This window comes from Serinus canaria, chromosome 10, assembly GCF_022539315.1.
Source record: "Serinus canaria isolate serCan28SL12 chromosome 10, serCan2020, whole genome shotgun sequence".
In the NCBI taxonomy this organism is placed as follows: domain Eukaryota; kingdom Metazoa; phylum Chordata; class Aves; order Passeriformes; family Fringillidae; genus Serinus; species Serinus canaria.
The window spans coordinates 13,345,769-13,363,786 of record NC_066324.1 but is presented as its reverse complement, the minus strand read 5'-3'; the positions used below and the strand labels follow the sequence as shown (position 1 = coordinate 13,363,786).

Sequence of the window (18,018 nt, the reverse complement as noted above, 5' to 3'; positions counted from 1 at the left end):
ATAATTTCATGTAAAACTGTGAACACACTACTCCAACTTCTGGTGTGATTTGGATAATAATTTGCTTTCTGTTTTTGTTTTTGTGCCTTAATGACCCTTATTAATGTAAGTAACCCTTCCTCCTTTGTTTGTTTGGTTTAGTTGGATGGAGCAGAGCCATCGGGGCAGCTGCAAAGTGCCGATGAGGAAGTTGTGTCTGCAGCCTGCCGGCTTGTTTGTGAATGGGCCCAGAAAGTGCTGAGCCAGCCTTTTGATACAGTCTTGGAACTGGCTCGTTTCCTTGTCAAAAGTCACTATATTGGTACCAAGTCAATGGCAGCTTTAACAGTAATGGCAGGGGTACCAGCAGGTAATGAGATAATGCTTGTCTTTTTGCCATTTTCCCCCTGATCACACAGAGGTTTGGATCCATTCTGATATTAGATGCACTGTATTTAATGCCGTGGCCATTAGGTAATGTCATATACTCAAAGCTGCTCCTCTGTGACACAGAGCCGCAGCTTTCTGGAAACATTTTTCATTTAAAGCTGCCTTAGAACAGGTAACAAAACCAAGGCAGATGCTGGATGTTAAAGGCTCATCTGAAACGTGCCCGCCGCCCTCTGCTGCCAGTTCAGTGAAGTGCACGGGGCTGAGATTGTGCTGACATTCAAGATGCCATTTCACGTTATTAGAAACAAGAGGCCCATACAGAGTGTTTTAGCAGCTAATGCCCAGCTTGTCTAAAAGACCGAGATTTTGCCACAAATGTGGGAATAAACTGAAGCTGAACAGATTTAAACATGAAGTGGATGGGAGCAGCTCATGGAGGAGGTGTTCCCAGAAAGGTTTTGGAGATGCCTGCCAGATATTCTCTGTTAAATGTAGAAGTGGCACCACAGCAGACAGGATATATTTGGTTGTAATTCATTCTCCTTCTTTTGTTTTTAGGAATAAAAGGGATTCCCCAGCCCTCAGCTTTCATACCTACTGCTGAAAGTAATTCTTTTCAACCACAAGTGAAAACTCTGCCATCTCCTGTTGATGCTAAGCAGCAGCTGCAGCGTAAGATCCAGAAGAAGCAGCAAGAACAGAAACTGCAGTCTCCTTTGCCAGGAGAGTCTCCAGTAAAGAAGACAGAAGGCGCTGCAACCAACGGTGTGACCAGTATATCTAATGGAAGTCCAGCCATTCTGTCCCCTCCACCTATTGGCATTGTTGTGGCTGCTGTCCCCAGCCCCATACCGGTAATGCTCTCCAGCAATTCTCTAGAGAATCCACCCTATGAAAAGATTGTACATTGCCAGTAACTAAGCAGTGGTGTCAGTGGATTAGAACAGTTTCCATTTAAAGGCTTGGGTGCCTCAATGCTTTTCTGTCTGGGTTATGTTATAGCACATTAGTTACAGGGTTGATACAGAGGCAGCAGAATTCTGATCATGTAGCATAGGCCAAGTTCATCTTTGAAGTCATTAAAGTGAGCCTGGTGAAGTTTAACCAGATGAGAGGGCTGACATCAGTTGTGTGGGTCACTGAGGCCCTAATATGGAATCTAAATTGTTTTTCATTGGCCCAGTGCGTTTAGTGACAGTTACAATTTTATTTTGAATGAATGTCTGTAGTACAGAACATTTTTGTCTTTCAGCCTTATAAGATTGGGCAAGAGAGTACAGGAAGGTTATTTGGTGTTAAGATGTTCGCTGTGCTGTTTATTTTGATAGGTAAGCCAGTTTTTCTGCCTGATAGTGAGTTTGTATTTAACTCACTTTTGAAACCTTAACAATGAGCAGTATTTTGAACACATCCTCTCCTCTTTAGCCTTTGTATGTCAGTCTTTTTGTCCCAGGTGGTGAAGGATTGTATGAGAATAACCCTTTCATTAGCAGAAGAGCGCACTAGTGTATATACCAGTGCCTCATGCCTTCAAAATAGGAGACATATGTCTGTGTACCATTCCTTAGGCAGAGAAATAGAAATTGTCTTGGACAAGTAAAAGAGCTTATTTTGTTTCAAACTGATATTCACTAGCTTTGGTGTATTGAGTTATGTTGTCTTTCACCTTTGAAATGCTTGGGGCTGAGGTCATGTGTGGGCTTGGGGACCTCTGGCTTCATTACCACACCTTTTCTTTTTCTCTCTTTACAGGTGCCAAGAACCAGGCAGTTGGTGACTTCTCCAAGTCCTATGGGATCGTCTGATAGCAAGGTCCTGCCACTCAATGTTCAGGTGGTCACTCAGCACATGCAATCAGTCAAGCAGCCACCAAAGACTCCCCAGAACGTTCCTGCCAGCCCCGTTGGTGACCGCTCTGCCCGCCATCGCTACCCGCAGATTTTACCCAAGCCAGCAAACACCAGTGCTCTCACCATCCGCTCTCCCACCACGGTGCTATTTACCAGTAGCCCAATCAAGACTGTTGTGCCAGCTCCACATGTGAATTCCTTAAACGTGGTAAAAATGACAGCAATATCTCTTGCCCCGAGCAGCAGTAGTGTGCCCGTCAAACAGACGCCTTCAGTTAGCACCAGTGCAGGAGCAGTGGAAGAAGGGAGGACTGGTCCACAGATCAAAAATGGATCTGTTGTTTCACTTCAGTCTCCAGGATCCAAGCCTAGCACTGCTGCAGCTACACCTGCAGTCAAGATCAAAATGGAACCAGAAGCATTGCTGGATGAGAATTCTGCACAGGGCCAGGAGAGTTCTGACATGTCTAAATCCATAAAGGCAACCCCTGACCTGCCTCCTGCACAGCTAATTAATTTTGAGGTTGCAGCCTTGAAGGTTTCAACAGATGATGTCATGGAGCTAAAACCAGGTAAGGGCTGTGATCAGGAAGCTGAAGAAGCAGGGACCAAGTATAAGACACAGTCTGATGAAATCACACCAGTTTCTTCAGCAGGCAATAATCAAAGCACTCTTAAGCTCACAGTTGCCAGTCAAAACTTGTCCAGCACCAGCATCAATTCACCTCCTACTGCTGAGTCTATGAATAAAGACAAAACGTGCACTAAAAGTCCAAGAAAGCGACAACCTTCCACACTTCAGGATTCCCAGTTACCACCTGTAAAGAAACCACTAGTGGAGCAGTTTACAACTGGCAGTGCTGTGGAGGGTCAAAAAGCTAACAATGTTAAGAAGGCTCTGAAGGTTGGATCAATAGCTAGCAGTGACAATACAGCAACGCTTGCTCAAGTTCCCATCAAGGTACCCGTGACAGTACCTGTACCTCCTACAGCTGCTGCAAACTTAGCAACAGACCTTTCTTTGAGCACCAATTTAAATACCTGTGATCCTGCTTTAGAACAGCAGCTTGCATCAGCATCATCTCCAGATATAAAAGTAAAATTGGAAGGAAACTTGTTTATCATAGAAAATGATTCAAAATCTGATGGCAGCTTTAACCCAAATACTTGGCACCATATCACCAAAACCTCTGATTTTGCATCTGTGAATTGTGATCAGCAACAAGATATCAGTGTTATGACTATTGCTGGGCACTCTGGCTCTAGTGACTTACAGGAATCGGCGTGGGAGCCAGTGCACTGCGAAGGTATCCAGCAGGATGTGTACAGCCAGCAGATACAGAGCCAGATCCAGGACTCCTTGGATCAAATACAAGCACAGTCTTCAAATCAGTTACCTCTGCAGTCTGAGCTGAAAGAGTTTGAGCATACAGTCCCTCAGTCAAATGAAAACTTCTTTTCATTTGATGACGACCTTACCCAGGACAGCATTGTGGAGGAGCTGGTGCTCATGGAGGAGCAAATGTCCATGAATAATTCCCATCCTTATAGTGGTTGTCTAGGAATGGCACTTCAGAGTCAGGCTGCAGCTCAAGGAGCTCCCGTATCATCTCATCCAAGCAGCACGCACTTTTACCATTCGATCCATAACAACAGCACTCCAATTCACACTCCCACCCCCACTCCTACCCCGACTCCCACTCCCACCCCGACTCCAACACCCACCTCCGAAATGATTGCGGGATCTCAGAACTTGTCTCGAGAGAGCCCTTGTTCAAGGCTGGCTCAGACGACTCCCGTGGACAGCGCCCTAGGAAGCAGCCGGCACACGCCCATCGGCACACCCCATTCCAACTGCAGCAGCAGCGTCCCTCCGAGTCCTGTGGAATGCCGAAACCCATTTGCGTTTACTCCCATCAGCTCTAGCATGGCTTACCACGACGCCAGCATCATATCAAGTAGCCCTGTGAAGCCGATGCAGCGGCCTATGGCTACCCATCCTGACAAAACCAAGCTCGAGTGGATGAATAACGGCTACAGCGGGGTTGGTAATTCCTCGGTTGCAAACCATGGCATCCTCACAAGCTACCAGGAGCTGGTGGAAGATCGCTTCAGGAAACCTCACGCTTTTGCAGTTCCTGGCCAGTCATACCAGTCTCAGCCGCGCCACCACGACCCTCACTTTGGTCGTGTGACTCCTGTTTCACCTGTGCAGCACCAGGCGGCCCCTGTCAGTAGCACTACCAAGCAGGAGGGCTTTGCTGTTCCTGCTCCTTTGGACAGCAAAGGAACTGGTTCATCTCTCAACAACAGTCTGAGATGCCGGAGCGTGAGCCCTGCTGTCCATCGGCAGCGTAATCTCAGTGGAAGCACTGTTTACCCTGTGTCAAATATACCACGTTCTAATCTGACACCTTTTGGAAGTCCGGTGACTCCCGAAGTTCACAATGTATTTGCTAATATCCATGCAGACACCAGTGCCAATAACATAGCACAGAGAAGCCAGTCAGTCCCATTGACTGTGATGATGCAGACGGCCTTCCCGTCTCTTCAGAAACAAACAAACACTAAAAAAATAACCAGTGTGTTGTTAAACAAACTTGATTCTGATAGTGATGATGCAGTGAGAGGTTTGGGAATGAACAACATGCCCTCAAATTACACAGCCAGGATGAATCTCACTCAGATTTTGGAGACATCCACCACTTTTCCTAGTGCCAACCCACAAAGTATGATCAATTCCAGCACTTCAGTTTATGAATTCCAAACACCAAATTACCTCACAAAAAATAGCAGCACCGATCAGATCAGTTTTTCTTCTGGAGATAACCAAGCACAATCAGACATCGGAGAGCAGCAATTAGATTTTAGCAGCACTGTAAAAGACCTTTTAGGGGAGGACAGTCTGCCAACAAACCAGCAGCTGGTGAATCAGGTGGCATCAGATCTCAATAACGTTGCATCTGTCTTTCCCAGCGACATCAGGTTGTCTTCCGAGCTCTCAGGCAGCATTAACGATCTGAACACTTTAGACACAAATCTACTGTTCGATCCAGGTCGTCAGCAGGGACAAGATGATGATGCTACACTGGAGGAATTAAAAAATGACCCCTTGTTTCAACAAATCTGCAACGAATCCATTAACTCAATGACTGCATCAGGTTTTGAGTGGATGGAGAGTAAGGATCATCCTGCTGTTGAAATGTTGGGTTAATCTTGTTTTATAATATGTATGTAGCACACTGTATCTAAAAGACAGACGTATTGTATTTGTCTTAATGGAAGTGCCTCCCGCAGCAGAAACACTTGCTATGTATTGTGGCATTTTTAAAAAAAGTTTGCTGTACCTGTTGCTCATTCTTCAGTAAGGAAAAGGCAGTCTTACCAATTTTAAACAAATCTCTGAAGGTGATGGGCTATCAAAGAGCCAGTATTAAAATTTGAATTTTGGAGTGTTTCCCATTCAACATTTCTTGTTTTAGCAAATAAAGAAGTGGTTGATGGCAGCCAGTGATGACAGCTATGGTTGATACTTTGGGAGGGTTTTAATTCTAGCTTGTTAGTAGGCTTTCCATACTTTGTATTGGTTGTTACTTCTTAGTAGATGATCTTTACTGACCTTTGTCATCCAGGTTTGAAATGCAGCGTGCCTGCAGGTGGGTAAGGTGGTGGGGAGTGGGTACAAGTAGACCAGGTGACATGCAGATGCCTGATAATTGTGTAGCTGTCTGGAGCACTGCTCGATGGTGAACTTTGGGAAATCTCTGTAGCACTGGTGCCACTGGCATCTCCAGTAAAACACAGAGATGGGAAAAGCTAACAGGAACGATCAAGGAAAAAGATGCACTAAATTTTTTTATTTAAGAGAAATAAATCTATGTAGTTATTTTATCCATTAATATTCATGACATACTTGATATTTTAGTTCTCAATGTCAATGTTTTTATATTAGGTAAAATTAATGCAAAAAGATTTTGAGCACTGAGATTTAATCTAGGCATAACCCCCATATTTTAAAGTGATAGGTACTGTGTATCAATTCTAGAGAAGGAACATGGTATTTTCCTTCTTTTTTCTTTTTTTTTAATAGAGAGCTGCTGGAGCTCATTAAAATACTGTTTCTAGAAGCTTGGGTTTTAAGTTTGCTCTTTCCTAACCTAGTGGAGGGCATAGGAAGATATTATTTTTTTCTCTATTTCAGTAGGTTCAGCCTTTCTGTCTTTCTTGCTCGCCCTCTTTCTCTCAAGCAAAAGATTATTATAGTATTAGAAAATGTGGTTAATCTAAAAATATTTCATGTAGAGCCATAATACTGCCAGGCACTTTACAGATAAACAGTAAGACACGCGATCATTCTTTTGGTAAAACTTCTTTTAAAAGTCCTTACTGTTTTAGAAGCCTGCATTCAGTTCTCAAAAGTGATTTGACAGGGTTGAAGAATCTTTTTTTTTTTTTTTTTAAGGAAAAAAATGCTGCCCCTCTGGAAAATGAAAATTAGACTTCTGTCTCACTGGTTCGCTAAAACTAAAAAGATCTTTTATTTTATCAGCGTGGCTTAAGTGGATCTCTGATGGTCAAAAGAGAGAGGTATTTACCCACTATGGCCTTGATGCTAGAAAGAGAACTTGCAGAGGCAGATTTTTACAAAAGAAGTGGTGCACTGAGTATGCTACCTTATAATCCCTTAAGCCTAGTATAAAATGGATTACTTTTCCTGTGACCTGACACAAAGCAGAAAATAGAGCAGGAAAAATTTTCTTCTTTTGCATTTCTTTGATGAGTGGTCATAAATTTACAAAGGGGGAGGTTCAGTAAACCCCCCTAGATTCTCTAACGGGAAGATGCTCAGATTTTTCATGTGATTAGTGGTTTTCTTTAAGTGACTTGGTGGTCTTCTGTTTCTTCAGTTTTTGTAAATGACTTGAGATCCCAGTACTGGTCAATTTTTTTGGCAGTGCTGATTCAACTTGTGCTGCTGTATTGGCACTGGAGGTGCTGGTGTATCATGGCTTCTCTTGCCCTTGCCCCAGTTCATCACCAGCTGATGGCTTCTTCTGCAAGGACAAACAGGTGTGCCAAATGATAGCACCTTGTGGGGGCCTGATTTCACTGTGCTTGCATCAGAAGTTTTGCCACTTCATCAGGAGTGAACCTGGAGAGTCCTGATCCCTCCTTGAAGCACAAGGATGTTGGTTTGCTTTAGGACCAAGTGACTCTTCCAAGGCGATGGGGAGGAGACTAAAAGCTGCATAGTAACCTTCTGCTTATTGTCCTGCCAGGTGTGTGTCAGTAAGACTTGAACCATTTTTCTTGTAGACTGAAGTTGCTGAAGGCAGGGCTTGAATCCTGTACTTGCCCATGGCCTTTTGAGAGGATGTGTTGAACATCCTCTCACCCTGGTAGGAGGATGGGTCTGAGAGACACTCAGCTCCTTTTAGTTTCTGTTTCCTGACCCTGTGTGAAGTGCCAGCACTACTGTGAATAGGTGAAACCTGCTTCGATGAAGGGGGAGGGTCCTTGCAGCTCAGTTCTTATGTGGCTGTGACTCGGTGCCAGCTGCAGGAGGAGCTGCCCGGGTGCTGCCCGTGTGCCATGGTGGGCTGGCCTCACCTCGGGTCGCACACACTGACACTGAGGGGTGCCTGGGGGAAGGAAGGTTTAGCCTAACTGCTAGTTTTTAAGAAGATTTCTCACAAAAGCAAAAGTAGATTTAAAGTTGATGCATTCTAAATTATGCAGCCATCACCAAAGGTTTTTAAAAATGCGTTTAAAATTCTCTTTAAATGCAAGCATTACATTGGGCCTAACATGTGACTTAATTAGCAGAAATATTCTATAATCAGTGGGTTTAAAGCAAATATATGTTTAATTTTAAAAGCATTAAATTTGATAAGAATTGTTTCAAGTAAAATCCAAGGCACAGGCACAGCTTTGTACATTGGTATGTATCATTCTAGAGATGTTTGTGTGTTGGTGTTACAATTAATGTTAGGTCCCTGTACTTAGTGCTAGTTAGTTCTTTATGATACATTGAGACAGAGCACTACTGCACACCAAAGTATGCAATACCCAAAGGAAAATTCTGTGATCCTAACAAATGGAAGCCTGTCTTTGTCAGATACTCCAAAACTTTGAATTTGAGACAGTTCTGACCCCTTGTTTACATTATTGGCTTCCTACTAACATAAGAAATAAATTATTTTGATAGCAGTTTTTGCTAAAGTATACAAACTAGTGAATTTGTACCCTGTGTACAGTATTGCAGCAAACACTTTAAATTTGATTGCTTGGTTAGTCCAGCAAACTTTCTGGGTTCATATATTGCACTAAAATTCTGTTGAACCTGTGGCAGGCACATTCCTTAGGATAAATGCAACAAATACGGCCCACAGATTTAAAAAAAAGGCAAAATGAAAAAAAAAAAAACTTTTTAATGTGTTTCATTATTAAAAGGCAAAATGTCATTAAAAGTGACAGGTGAAATTGTCTTATGTAGCAATGTGCATTGATCTCAATGAGATATTTCTATTTTTGATTCTCTTACATGAGAATATTGCAGCAGGAAAAATTAAGTTTAGTTTGCTTCACCATGTTAATACATGATCACAAAACGTGCATGAGTGTTAATGACTTAATCTTGTACAGTACTAGATATATTCCTGTAACCACTTTTATTTTTTTTATTCTTTTGCTGTATTGAAGCTGGTTCAGTGTTAACCAGGTGAGCATAGTTATTCACAAGTTATTTACTTTTTTATGTTAACTAATTCAGCTTAGTTATTGTTGAATATGTTCCTTTCTTGGATTATTTTTTATTGTTCTGGTGTTGAAAAACATTTTTGCATCATTTTATCATGATAAGAATTCATGAAGTAAATAATTTGCAAATAATTGCAATAAGCACTGACTTCCGAACTGAAAAGAAGGAAAGCATTTCTTGTGCAGTGCATCTGAGGATCATATAATAGTCTTGTACTATACTGTGCTTTATTTACTGCACCATAAGGAGAGAAAAATCCCTGTTCCACATTTTCATTTAGTGCAGGAAATCCAGTTTCTCCCCTCTTCCCCGGTGTTTTGTTGTCTGTTGTACTGCTGAAACTACAGTAGTTGAATATTGCAGTAGCATTTCAGTTATTTTTTTTATTGAAAGTGCTCAAAAATTGTTTTTTAAATGTTTTCAAAAACAATAAAAACATTTTGTATTAAAATTATTTCTGGAGTTTTTCTTTATATGGAAAATGTGCTTTAGGGCTGGCCTAAAATACTGAACTTAGTAGTTTGTGTGATGACAGAGGACAGTTGCCCAGTTGACCCTTGCTGCAATTGCTGAGCCCGGTAAAGCTGAGTGTGAAGGTGAATCTTCCTCACTGGGGTGCCTTGGTCAGACTTAGTCCAAGTGTTGGTTTCACACCTGGGTGCTAGCTCTTGCTGTTGTGACATACAAGATCCCACTGCCGGTGTTGCCATCCACTGTATTGGTGCTTGCCTGGTTTTGCTTTCTGTATTCATAAGGCACTCTTACAAGGTGGTGTTAGTGTGGCTTGGGTTGCTGACATAAAGGGGAAATGTGTGCTTTGATCTATGGAGTCCTGTATGTGGATTGTAAAATTGCATGTAAACCCATCAGTGTACCTAGCACAGTCTGTATGAACAGGATGGAAAGGCATTGCCACAGAGCAGGAGCTGGCTACAGAAAAATGAGAGAGGATATATATTCAGGTTTTCATGCCAAAGAGATAGCACCTTTTCAGACTTAGACTACATCCCAGGCTATAGAGGTGCTGAGGTGAGCTAGCAGGTGACAAGATTTGATGTTTGCACAAATCCCTTAGGCTCTTCAACAAAGAAAAAGAATTATCACAGAGACATAAGATGACATAAATGAAAGAGAATCAGAAAGATAGAAATTTTAACATATCATGGGAGGAAATAAACTATTAATATATCTCACTGCATTCTAAACATGCTTTACAGAGTTCTCAATGAGCAATTGACAGACACCCTTTATGTTCCACAGTCATAAAAAATGCAAATTAAAAACTCACAAGGTATGAGACGGAATATAATGTAGAAGATAACAGAAAGATACTTGAGAAATTGCTGATTCACCTGAAGTAATAATGGGTTTCAATTGGAACCTCTCAGCTGTAAATTTTAAAGAAATTTTCTTAATGGTTAGTAAAAAGGATCAAAAGAACAAACAAATCTCTGAATGGAAATGTCCTAACAGAAAAGATTTAAGAAGGTAGAAACCCTGGAACTGAAGTCACGAGCTTTGGTAGATTTAAAGTTATTGGATGCTTATGTGCTTAATAAAGACATCCAGAGAAAGTCCAAACAATTGCTTTGAAATATTTTTACATCTCCAGAAATACAAATCTGTGTGTGTGAATGCAGCTGGTAAGTAAACAGAATTCCACCTCTGGGGTTAGGGATTGCTGTGTCAAATGAGGCAGTGGTTCATGTAGTCCATACAGTGTCTCTGGCAACTGATACCTCTTCTCTCAAGCAGACCTGCATTATTACGTGGTCACGGAATAACAGCTCTTTGAAAACTCTTCTACACTCAAGAGGCAGAAGCTCCATCTGAAGCCAGTCAGAGTTAACCAGTGCTTGGATCTTGCTGCTCTCCTCCCTCTCAAAAAAGATACAAGTTAAGCTTGCATAAGGAGACCAAATTGAAGAAAAATATATAGTGAGGCTTACAAATTAGAGCAACACTGGGAAGTTATGCCAAACTTAAGAAGGAGCAGGGACCTGACTGTATGCTTAAGATGTTTCTGAGTTGGAATCCACAAAAATAGTTAACAATTAACCTGAATGTGCCCAGGCCTGGGCTATGCTGTCCTTGTGCTGTGCTGTGTTTGTCCTCTGCCTGCAGGGAAACCTTGGCCAGGTAGCCATAACAGAGGAGCCTGCAGGCAGCTCCCACTCAGTGCTGGCAATGATGCCACTTGTGTGTCCTTGCATTTTATCTGAAAGTGCAGCTGGAAGTTCTCATGTGAACATCCTTTCTGCTTGACCTTTGAAGTAGTGAGCAGAGTTGTTTTCTGGTAGGAAAATCCTGTAAAAACTCAAATGGCGTTCCATGGGCAAGATGTGTGTGTGGCTTGGAGGCCATTCTGTGCTGCACAGTTAGGAGATCTGAAGGCATGTGAGACCGTACTGTCCTTTCTTTTTAGTGCTTGCTCCAGCAAATGGCATTTTAAGCATTACTTCACAGGATCTGAGTGCCTTTGTTACTGCTTTTGTAACAAACCAACACCTTCTAGTGCATAGTTAACATTACCTGATGAAATTGCAAATCTTTCTGTTTCTTTTGTTTTTCCTACCCGACTTGTTAAAAAATGAGAAAGGGGTGACATACAAACTCAGGAAAGCCAGATTAATTAAGTCAGAAGTGAACTGAGGACATGGAAAAAATTGTTTAGAAAGCATTGAGTGCTAAAAAGACAGCTGTTTCTTGCAGATTACAGTGTTTAAATACCCCAAATAAGAGACTGTCTTGATATAATGCAGAATACATAACTGAATTGTTATAGTTCGTGATAGGTCATAACATTTCTGCCATGTGCTTTGGATATGTAGGATATATCCTACTAGTGATGTAAATAATTGAGATGTGTTGGAACATTTGCATATCTGTTCTCCAATGGCTTTGTCGTGCCTCCTCCTGAGTCTGTTCTTCCTGGGGCTGCCTACCCATTTTCTATATCTGGTAATACCTCAGTTCTGAAATCATTAAAAGGCTCAATTTTTGTCCCTGTGGCTCATCTTTTCTCTGCTGTCAGCTTCCTTTTAAATAAACTGCTTTTATATGGATTATGGTAAGTTATGTATCATTGGAACTTTGCCTATCCACACTACCTAATTAGATGATGCCTATTGGAATAAAATTTCAGTGGATCTCAAGCTGCTGGTTCAAGTAATGTTAGCAGTATGCTACTGATCCAAAGCATATGCTGCTGTTTGTGTAGGGGGTTTTTGAGTCAAATGTTAAAATTGTACTTGAAAAAGTACAATTGGCCCAAGGACTGAAATGAGCCTCAGCAGCTTGTAAGCTTCATTTTAACCTATCTATGCATACAAGGGGCCACTTTTTGATGGAACTATTTTTAAAGTTGTGTATATATTATACCAAATAAGCTAAATGTGCTTTTAAAGCTTTCATATGTGGTGAAGGTAGGAAAAAGAAGATACATTGGAAGCTGAAAATACAATTTTATTTCTTCAGGGGTTGATAGCCTTATGTTCACTTATTAACTTGTTGTAGTGGATTTTCATGATGACTAAACAGAACAGGGTATTACCTGACTGCTGCTGGAGCTGAGTCCATCTGTAGCCTCAGGTTTTTGAAGCACTGTGTGGAGGAGGTAGCTGGTGGGAATCAAGAGAAGCTGCTGTCCCTGCAGCCTTCCTCAGGTAGCCAACCTACCTATGGCTTCAAAGCAGTACTTCTCAACATACTTACTTTAGAGAACTATTGGGCTCTCTTTTTGCAAATATTCTTCTTTTGTTTCTAGCATGGATGGGAAAATACAGCACTGTAACTTATCCTACATTATAAATTAACTGATAAGGACTTGGTCATCTCCTTTCTCCTATCAAGAATACCCTTGAGTGTTCTATTTGCCTGCTCTGTATCAGTACTTCAAAGGGACACTTATTCCAAGGGCTATGATAATCATTTCCCAGAGGGATCATGCCCAAATCCTCCATGCTCTGACACAAGAAGAGGCATTTTGAAATGTGTTGTTTAAAAAGCTGCGTATAAGCAATGATTAATTCTGACTGGAAAAAAAAAATCTCCTTGATTCTATTTCAAATTGCTTTGAAAAACGAAAACCATCTTTCCTGCTACATAGGTACAGATGAGAATGATGATGAAGTGCCTTTGTCTAAGAGTCCTTGCTCAAAGGTTCTTGGTTCTTGCCCCAAAAGTATAACTAAAATCTGCTGACAAGGATTAATTGTGGGCAGCAAAACTGACACAAGGGTCTAAAATGGCTGTCTCAGTGCTTGCTAATAAGGAATTGCTGGAGACCTGTTATGAATTATCTGAGGTGAACTTTTTATCAAAAACAGTAGCTGTATAATCATACAAGGATATTTACATTTCCGTTTGCTTTTGGCAGAGGTAATACTCTAATCATTAATAAATATCATTTTACAGCATGCACAAAGCTCTACATTCTTGTCAGTCAGCCTGGTTTTTAGGAGTACCTTCTTGTGGGATTACTTTCTATGCCAGCCAGACCTGAAAATATGTGGACATTTCTTGGATGGTGTGCTATTAAGGGTAGTTTGGTATTATCAGTAATTAATTCCCAGTGACAAAACTTTCAAGATCATTGGAAGCCAATCAGTGGACTGAGGATAACACATTGAAAATCTGTGTACTCAAAAGTATTTGAACATTAAAAACACCTCAGAAGTAATTCAAACCAACTTATAACTGCAATTATTTACTATTCCCATTTTCCTAATGAAATAAGGAGCATCTTGCGTGAAACTGAGATGTGGGAAGATGGGAGAGCATTAGTGATGTTCAGTCACCCACCATATCAGAACACAGCTTCTCCTGGTCTTAGCAATGTTTTAGGCAGTGGCAAAGAGGATGTAGCACATACTACTTCATACTCAAATGGAGAAGGATACTCTCAAGGTATTTAAAGAAGAAAAGCCCAAATATGTAATCCCAGGAAAGTTCTTACATCTCTAACATTGTGATGGGTTGAGCTGCTAGCAAAAATATCCATAAGTAGTGTGTTAAACATGGGATCACTGGTGGATAATTAATCTGGGAGCAGTTGACTGGAACTCATCACTTCTGGGTTTCTGTTCTGGCAGCTCTCCTCCCCCTCAAGCTGAAAATAGAGAGAAAAAGATGACATCTGAGTGGTGGTGATTCAGACAAGTGTTTACCATTTCATTCAAATGCATATGCACAAAATAAGTATGACATTCCACCTCCACTATAGTTGCTCTTCCTACTATACAGGTTTGCTCATCAACACAGAGATATTTCCAAAAGAAATTTGTTGTAAACTGTTATACAAGTCACAAAAATCAGGAAAAACATTTTTTATATCTTTCTCTTCTACCCTGTGAGAGTTGGAGAGCTCAGCATCTTTCCTGGGAGGCAGGGAAGAAGGGAGCTGGCCCAGAGCAGGTGTTGGTGCCTGGGGAACACAGGCCCACGCTTGAAGAGCAGTGTTAAATTTTGTCTGTAGGTTGTCCTGGAAAGGAGCTACTTGAGCAGAGAATTTCTGGTTCACATCTGGTCTGTCCCTGGGTGATGGTTACACCTCGCTGTCATCCTGCAGGAGCAAGTAGAGCTGCAGGGCTCCAGACTGCTGGAGGCAGTGGCTTGGCTTCAGGCAAAGCACATGTATCCAAACAAGGATATGTTGCTTTTATGGGAAAGAAGAAAAGCTAAGGGAAACAGAACCTGTGACTTTGGAGAACTGAGAGTGAAAAGGAGTAGGAAGGAGCTGATGAAAACCTTCAAATGAGCTAAAAGCAGCCCAGTTGCAATGCAACTCAGAGACAGCTGCCAGCCTGGAGCGACTACCAGACTGAAGTCCTTGCTTACAAAATATAAGCCTTCGTGTTTGGATCAGTCTTGCATCTCGTTGTCATGGTGTTTGAAATCAGTATTAATTGCCAGGATCTAGCCTGCATTTAACAGTAAAGCCAGCAAGAGTGTTAAGTCTTGGGCTCTTAACTACATCTCTGCATTAGTCCCTTTACTGAGCCATTGCCTTAATAGTAAAGAAATTGAGATTATTAGGATACCAATAAGTGTTTACTTCTCTTAGTCATAGCAATGACTCATGACCAATATAATTTTTTTCTATTAATTCCCTGTTGTACACAGTTTTCCATTTACCTATCACTGTGACATTGTGAGTGGTTCATAACATTTTCTATTGTATGACTCAGTAGAACAAAAGACAATAGGACAAAAATCTGTTTCTGCCATTTGCATCTTTTTTTTGGTTTTGTTTTGATTTCGTTTTTTTTTTTGTTGTTGTTGTTGTTGGGTTTTTTGGGGGTGGTTTGTTGGGGGTTTTTGGCTTGTTTGATTAGGGTTTTTGTTTTGTTTTGTTGCAGTTAAAATTACTTCTATTCCTTTTGTTTAAAGGAAGACCAGCAAAGATAATGTATCCAGGTTGATTTAAAATCCTCTGTAGCAAAAGTGTATCCTACATTTAATAGGTTAAAACATACTTTGCTGTTACTTGATGTCCTAGCTTTTATCATTTAACCATCACTATAGTTAACATATATTCTTAAATCAAAGGCTATTGTGATAATCCTTTACAATTCTGAAACAAACATCCTTTATCCACATAATAACTTCCTTTAAAAGCAAACACTGCTTTGTTGGGTTTTTTCCCAAAGTAATTCAGTATTATGGTGTACAGATTCTTTTTGGCCTAGGAAAAACATTTATGATAAAGAAAGACACAAACCATATTAGCATAAATGTATACGAAATTCGAGCCATAAATTTGATTTATCAGGATGAATGCCATCAGCTTAGAGGTGGAATTTTTTTTTTTAAACTTTGTAAATTTTTGATCTTTCATGGGACTGAAGGTTAATTTAGATGGCAAGAGAAGTCATATTTGTTACCAGATAAGAATTCACTATTGGGATTGGCTAATGAGGTAAAATATTAACAGATTTTTAATGGTATGGATATACAAAGTGTTCCATTGCACTTAGATGATCCAAATTCAGGTTATTCTCTGCAACTGAAAATCAATGATTTGCTTTCAGAATAGTTCTCTTCCACTAATAATACCACCATAAAATATTAAATGCTGGAAATAAATATCTAACATAAGTACTGCATGTTTGTTAACAAACATATTGTGGTTTATGTTCCCCCTTTTTTAAAATAATAATTTTGAAGTGATAGATATCTTGCTGTGGAATATTGGAGATAACTATTGATCCCACTGAAAATGCACATAGACCTTACCTTAATATATGGATGCCTCTGGGTATCAAACCCAGAAACACAAGTTCTGTGTTTCAGACCTGTTCATAGCAGGTCATCTGCTTATGGATTTGGGCACTGACTAACTAACGCCCGTACTCAGTCAGTGGTCTTCCCACACAAAAAATGAGTCAGTGCTGTGTTACTCTGCTACTTAAAAAATGTAATATAACTAAATGAGTATGTTAATGTCCTGTTATAAGTTTCAAAAGGACATTATTGAAATGACACATTACTTAAAATTTAATGTTTGAGTTTTGATGTCCTACAAAAAGCCCAATAAGTAATGCACTAATAGAACATTTACAATAAAACCTTTATTAAACAGGACTTTGGGATGCTTATAACCTTTACTGTACAGAAAAGCTGAGACTGAGACTGCAGAAAGGCAGGCAGAGTTCTGGCTAGTGACAGTAATGTGTACTAAGATATTTATAGGGAGAAATAAAAGAATATCTTTGAATAGACTACAATTATAAAAAAAAAATTAACAAAAAACCTCAGCTGTGAGCTTCTGGGGCTCTGATGCTTTTTCTTTGACTTGGTTGTACACTCTAGCACAGTATGAGACAGCAGTGCAAAACCCAGTGTTCATGTTTGACAGCCACAAACCCATGTGCTTTTTCTAGCAAGTTGTAACAACAATTTACTAAACAATGTTATACTCAGTCCCAGAAAAAACTGGACCTGGAAGTCATGCCTGTTGTAACTTTGGCAGATTTTCCTTCCTTGGCTGTTACCCAGAAACTTCAATTTGGACACACCTCTAAACTTGTGCTGGAAGGCTGATGTAGGCAAAGCTGAGCCAAAGGAATTGGAAACTTTGGGTGTCCAGAGGGTCTATTCAGAAACAGAAGAGGGCTGTTTATTTTGAAATACCCAAAAACTTTTCCAGGTCTTATTTTCCAAACTGTCCTGATTGGTCTCACAACATTTTTTTCCTGAGTAAATCTACCAATTCACATGAAGCCACTTGCCCAAATGCCACTTTGTCTGTTTGTAAGACATTCACCTCAATTTTCATAGCTAATACCCTACACTGATTTTGGGACATGCACAAACTGATGTTGATATTGAGACTGTTTCCTTGGAGCATCTGGTTAGGCTCTGGAAGCAGAACATGAGTGTGTGTGTGTGCTAATGGGCACAGGCTTGCCTGAGTCTTTCTGAGGAGGTGTTACCTGTGTGTTCTGTGGCCTGCTTGGGGCACAGTCCAAAGAGCTGAGCCTGGGTCTGTGTTTGTTTTGGAAAGGAAAGAGTTTCTCATCCGATCATGATGGCAGAAATAGGTCACTTAGGGTGCGAGGGGCGAGGTTGGATCAGTAGGTTGGATCAGGTGACGAAAGGCCCTGGTTCCTTGCCAGTACAGGTACATTTGTTTGTTGTTAGTGACCAGTGATTTTCAGCATGTTCATCCTAAGAGGGAAGTATGTTCTCTGCACTCCCAGACTGTGCAGTGCCTGGAGGAGTTTGGCCTAAGCTTGTAGTAAGGCTTATGGTTACAAAGCTCAGACAAAAACATTTTATTTACAGCTTTTTTAGCACAGCTTTTGTTGTTGTCCTCTGCCTGCTGGAAAGATGGATGGTTAGGGAGGGATTCCTGAGGGATTGAGTCACAGGCTTGCATGGGGGGCAAGCAGATTTTTTTTTCTTGAGAAAAGTCTTGACAATCTCATTGTTTTGATTTCAGACGTAGCTTTTACAGTTTATTTTTTTCTGTCCTCTGGCATTCTCCTTGCTTGGATGTTATGTCAGGTCATCTCCTCACACAGCTGGGACTTC

The 18,018-nt window shown here is 40.8% G+C and overlaps 1 protein-coding gene across 1 annotated transcript in view; it reads left to right on the top strand.

Moving 5' to 3' along the window:
- The window catches only part of RFX7 (regulatory factor X7), a 47,751-nt gene extending 38,315 nt beyond the window's left edge, over positions 1-9,436 (top strand). The window contains exons 7-9 of the mRNA XM_050978439.1: positions 142-349; positions 931-1,226; positions 2,125-9,436. Coding sequence (XP_050834396.1) covers positions 142-349; positions 931-1,226; positions 2,125-5,436 — 3,816 coding nt within the window. The 3' untranslated portion in view covers positions 5,437-9,436. The remainder of the gene's footprint in view (positions 1-141; positions 350-930; positions 1,227-2,124) is intronic.
- The last annotated feature ends 8,582 nt before the right edge of the window (positions 9,437-18,018 follow it).